Source organism: Lactuca sativa, chromosome 8, assembly GCF_002870075.4.
Source record: "Lactuca sativa cultivar Salinas chromosome 8, Lsat_Salinas_v11, whole genome shotgun sequence".
Classification (NCBI taxonomy): Eukaryota; Viridiplantae; Streptophyta; class Magnoliopsida; order Asterales; family Asteraceae; genus Lactuca; species Lactuca sativa.
The window spans coordinates 291573139-291578970 of NC_056630.2; the positions used below are offsets into that span (position 1 = coordinate 291573139).

A 5832-nucleotide genomic window follows, 5' to 3' on the forward strand; every position below is an offset into this window, starting at 1 on the left:
GTAAGTTTAGATTGTTGGTTATTCTCATATGGATATGAAGTCTACGAACATGTATAACATCAACATCAAATGCTGAAGTTGATGTTGATCATCTTAATCGGACCGAAGGAAACTCCTGCCAAACTTTTTCTAATGATTTATGGGAGGACATTTATAGGGTTTCTTTAGATGATAAGGATGGTTAATACAAACCTTTATCAATGAACATAACTATATTTTATCTTTTTTGAATATACTAGTAGGCCAAGAGATGGATTTACTTGGGATATCTAATAAGTATCAGTGAACCCTTTCTAGTGATAACTTTGATAAGAGGAGAAGAGGGCAATAAGTAAAATTTAAAAATCAGAGCCTGATTCACTATACACAAATGTTTTCTTTAGTAAAATAAAATGAAACCTTGCTTTTTGGAAAATAGGGAAAATGACTAAGGTGGGTAACCAGCTGTTGATTTTGTTCACATTTGATCACTTTTTTTACGCAATATACCATCAAACTTGTTGTTTGTGTTTACCATAACCTTTTTGATTGGCTACCACTTGTGATAGCCGGTTAAAAGGGTTAGGGTGAACATAAACAACATGTTTGATGGTATATTGCGTACAAAAAAAAAAAAAAAAAACAAAAAGACCAAATATGAACAAAATCAACAGTTGGTTATCTTCCTTAGTCATTTTCCCTAATATTAATACACAATAACCTTATATATCCAAAAATAAATTGTTATTTATGAATGTAGGTTCTCCATACTTAAAATATAGGACCAATATAAGTAAGGTAACTATCGTTGAACAATGTTTATAAAATGATTTAATAATGTCAAAACATGAAAAGTAATGACCAAATAATTGTATTGATCACTAACATGTATCCTCATATAGTTTACTGATATTACATTACAAAAAAAAAACCCTGGTGTTTTATGAGTAGCCTCTCGCAAATCGAAAGGTAACACACCAAATCATTTAAAAAAATATGAATAATTAATTTTTGAAATAAAATATAGAGAAATATGGAAAAAAAAGTTTTTTTTTTCCATTACCTCGGGTAGAAATCACTGTGGGAAACAGTAGCAATGGAACAATCATTATCCCCGTAATTGTAAAACTGTAACTTATCTGAAATATCATTCAGTTCCATGGTTTTTTCATCTATGAAAGGTGGATTAGAAGGGAGGGGTAAAGTTTCATCTTTTGCTAACATTTTTAGTACGATTGACATTGATGGTCTTAAAGATGGAGCTTCTTGTGTGCAAAGAAGTCCTACTTGTATCACCTTTTTAATTTCTTTGAGGTCATTTGTGTTGACATAATGCTGCATCATTAGATTCGGGTCAAATATTTCCTCAACAGTATCTTCCTGAAAATGATTCCATACCTAATACAACATAAAAGAATATTTTTAATTAGAAAATAAGTTACATTTTTTTAGCACCAAATGAAATTATTATACTTACAATAGACACTAAGCTGTCAGTATATTCTGCGGTTTTGCTTTTGTTGTTTTCCATACCGGTGACTATCTCCAAAAGTAGAACACCAAAGCTATAGACATCAGCCTTTTCAGTTAACTGGCCATGGGCTAGATACTCTGGAGCCATATATCCTCTAGTGAAGTCGAAATAAAACTTAAAATTAAAAATTTAGAAAGAAAGCTGACGTGGCACAAATGAAAATACTTACAGTGTTCCAGCTATCGCAGTGCTGATATGACTTTGATCATCTTGAAAAGATCTCGCCAACCCAAAATCGGCTATTTTAGCGCGAAGTCTCAAGTCTAACAAGATGTTAGCAGCTTTGATATCTCTATGAATAATTCGGTTCTTGGTGTTTTCATGAAGATAGACTAGGCCTTCTGCTGTACCACTAATGATTAAAAATCTTTTTTGCCAGTTTAGGGTCTTGCCTTTTGTTGCATCTATAGAAAGTTCACAAATTCTTCATAAATACATTATACACCACACAATCTAAGAATCATGAATTTTGAAATTTACCGAAAATGAAGCGGTCGAGACTCAAGTTGGGTAGATATTCGTATACGAGAATGCTTTCGGGTCCTGAACAACTGCATCCTAACAACCTCACAAGGTTTTTGTGTTCAACACTGCTAATCATGTTAACTTCGTTATAGAAATCAGTTGCTCTAAATTTGTTGTTGAAGAAGAGCCTCTTCACAGCTATTTCTCTCCCATCTGAAAGAACTCCCTGATAGATAAATATTTCTCACTTCACATTAGTTGTTATTTAAATATCAGATGATTGTCCCACTTAGTGGGACAGTCATCTGATTTCAAATGACTGGACTAGCAGTTAGTCATCTAATATCAGATGACTAAAATCCAATCACCTAATATTAGACGACTGAGTAGGTGTACTATAAAATAGTACCTTGTAGACAGTTCCGAATCCTCCTTGTCCGAGCTTATTGCATTCGTTCCAATTTGACGTGGCTTTTTCAATAGTGGAGTATTTGAAATGTAAGCTACTGTCATTAAGCATCTTTGACAGTTTCTTTGCATCATAAGAGCCTGAAACGTTAACCAATCATTTGTTTGTTTCGCTAGTTTTATACTAATTTTTTTGCAAGTTCACAATGGTGTAGAATAAATGGATTATATTATACCTCTTCTCTTCTTTTGTATAAGTCTATGTTTCATGATATACAAAATTATCATCAGAGCAACTGTGAGGACTGTTACGGAACTAACAATGGAAACCACGATAGCTAGTACCATCCCTACAAAAACCATAAACGAAAATTCATCAAAAGAGATACATACAAACTAAAATTGAATCACAAAGGTATTTCATGTAAAAATAGTATGTAATTTTAACTATATTTTAATTATATTTAACGAAATTTTATTTACAAGAAAATTAAAGAAAACTTAAACATAATAAAAGTTAGCCCATGAAATTCCGGATAAGTTATCAATTGAGACAATTAAGAAAAGACTGTGTAGTCAAATATATTCTCAATTAAATTATAACCATTTCTCACAAACATCACAAAATAGTCATTTTGTAGTATGGTCTTTCTGGATTTACTTTCGACGATGCCAGCGGAATTTCGTTGCGAAATTGCATGAAAAATAATTTTCTAAATTTCTTTCACATTTTTGAACTATGAAAGGAATAATGTGAAATAATTTTATACATATTTTTTTAAACTTTATACTTTGTAGCGTGATTATTTAAAAAACTGTCTTATAATTTTAAGTAATTTCCCAACTTCCGTTTTTATAAAACGACAATCATTATGTGTACTTCTAAAAATATGGTTATTTGTGATGTATCACTTCTCAATTCTGCTAAATATATATAAAAAAAACTCAAATAAAGTTAAATACATTTCTTTCCTAATTTATTTTGCAAAACAAACTGGTTTTTATTTTAATTAACAATTTGGAAAAAGAATTAGTATGGAAAAAGTAGAGAATAATTCTATAATATAATTTATAATTTTCCTTACCTCTATTGCTAGAGATAGTTGCAACCGGTATAGGATTCAAAAAATCCGTATCAGAATACCGCATAAAACACCCGGAATTCAACGCCCTCCCCTCCGACGACGGCAGACATTTCGAAATCGCCGCCGAAGCATTCTCCAAACACCTCCTACACTCCGCCGGACTCAAAGTCCTCCAACAATCCGCCATCACAAACACCGACTCATTCACATTCACCACACTCTCCCCCCTCGCAAAATAATCCCAATTCCCCGAACCCTCAACCACCGCATTCCCCACCGCCTCCCTCACCGCCGCCCCAAACAACCCACTCTTCGCCGTCGTATTCCCACAAACCACCATATCATTCGGGCCTGTATATTCATGAAAGAAGCTGTAATTTTGAACTCGCATAAAACAACCGTCGAGGTAAATCCTGCCGCCGTTGTGCGGGAAGCAACTGGGGAGAATTGTACGGGCTTCGGCGTAGCATAAGATGCAGTCTTGAGGTGAAAGGTCGCCGTAGCATTGTCCGAGCCCGTAGTTGCCGTCGGGTCCGGTGCCGGAGATGGCGGTGCCGTTACGGGAGGTTCGCAATAGTGTGCCGATTATCTCCATTGTACGGACGAAGTTTGGCATGAATAAGGTTATGTTGTTTTCTAGTTGTTGATCGCATGTCATGTTGATGATTTTGGATCTTGCGTTTCCTTCTGATCGAATTAGTAGTGATAGAATTACCATTAAAGCAACGAGAATAGATTTCTTCATCTTGTAATGAGGTTTGGTTGACTGAATATAGAAGCTCTTCTACATATAGGAGTTTAACATTCTCATTAAGAAAAATAATAATCAGATATGAGAGATTCGTGATATGTTAAAAAAATAAAACAGTTTAATATAAAAGGTGCGAAAGTGGGAAAGTCGTGAAGTTTTTGATACCCGGAATCTGGTGTATAGATGAAAAAACATTATTGAATGTTTATATTCTTTTTGATTTTATATTGAATGAAAATTTAATATATTATATATTTATACTTTTAGAATAATATCTTATACGTGATTTTCGTCTAGTTTTCTTCAAGCTTGTGGTTTTGTGTTGACATTATGACATATAGGCTATTGCAAATCGGTATGTGCTGTACAAAAATCTAAATATTGTAATAAAAATATATTAATTGGTAAATTAGAAAAACGAGGATTTCCTTCGAGATTGCGATCACTTCATATGTGAATAACTTTTTAAACGTCAATAGTTTTTTTTATTAGAATGAAGAAATATTGAAACATGAAGCATCGAAATTGGTTCTATAAGATTCCTAATTAAAAACAGTTTTGATAATCAATCTGCACAGTTGACAATCATCAATTTAAGAAGCAAAATCTGATTAAAAACGCAATGATTCCCATCATAAACGATGAGAAACAACAAAAAAGTTGTGTACACTAATTTTTTTTTTTTTTTTTAAACATATGAAGAAATGTTGGAAAATGAAGTATTCATATAGAAGTATCAAAGCATTTGAAGAACTTATCCATCGGTTCTGATACAGTAGTCAGAAGCAAATCAAATTCGTTGTTGATGATCAGCATTCGAATCATAGTAGCATTAATTGCGCTGAAAAACCAAAGACAGATAGAATAATTGCAGATCGTAGTAAGTGATCACTATAGAACGATTAAGTAAGTGATCACCACTTGCATATACGGGATGTGTATGTATAGACTGAATGATCAAAAAGAGAAGAAAATGTAGGACAATAATCAATCATGCTAACCATGCATGACGATGATTCTGCGAGGAAGATTGACTTTCAGGAATCATATACGCGGTGCACAGATTGTATCTTCAAATTTATGGGATTTCTAATTTGTGGGATCTACTTTTGAAGATCTTTTTTACCTTTACTCCCGAAGACTATTTATTTTGCAACTTTCGTTCATTTTAATTTATCTTTTTAAGACTATATATGTTCGTTTATTAAATAAATAAAATAATATAAGTCTTTTTTTTTTAATTAAATGGACCATAAAAATTGTTTATGTAATAAATAAATAAATATAAGAAGCTTGTATTATTATTTAGTTAAATTAACAAACACAGACAATCCTTTTTTCGTTTATATACATTGATGAACATTTATTTATTTTTTTATGTTTGTTTATTATGTTATGTTATAGGAAAATCTGGTCTACGTGATTTTCAAAAAAAGGAAACTCAATCATTAACATTTTAGGTTATCAACAATGGTTTCTGTAATTTAAAAGCTTTTAATGTATAGTCATTTTGGTTGACTATGTCCGTTTTCTTTTGTTAAATCTAATCATGTGAGGGTAAAATCGTATTTTCCATACCACATGGAACGTTCTTGAAATTTTTTATAAAT

The 5832-nt window shown here is 32.2% G+C and overlaps 1 protein-coding gene across 1 annotated transcript; it reads right to left on the minus strand.

The window, feature by feature from the left end:
* Positions 1–795: 795 nt before the first annotated feature.
* Positions 796–4416, minus strand: LOC111893812 (cysteine-rich receptor-like protein kinase 2). The gene is made up of 7 exons (XM_023889896.3): positions 3472–4416; positions 2623–2736; positions 2388–2527; positions 1994–2204; positions 1683–1917; positions 1457–1607; positions 796–1377 (listed from the first exon to the last, which is right to left on the minus strand). The coding sequence occupies exons 1-7, from the start codon at positions 4214–4216 to the stop codon at positions 1039–1041; spliced, it is 1935 nt and encodes a 644-aa protein (XP_023745664.1). The 5' UTR covers positions 4217–4416; the 3' UTR covers positions 796–1038.
* Positions 4417–5832: the final 1416 nt, after the last annotated feature.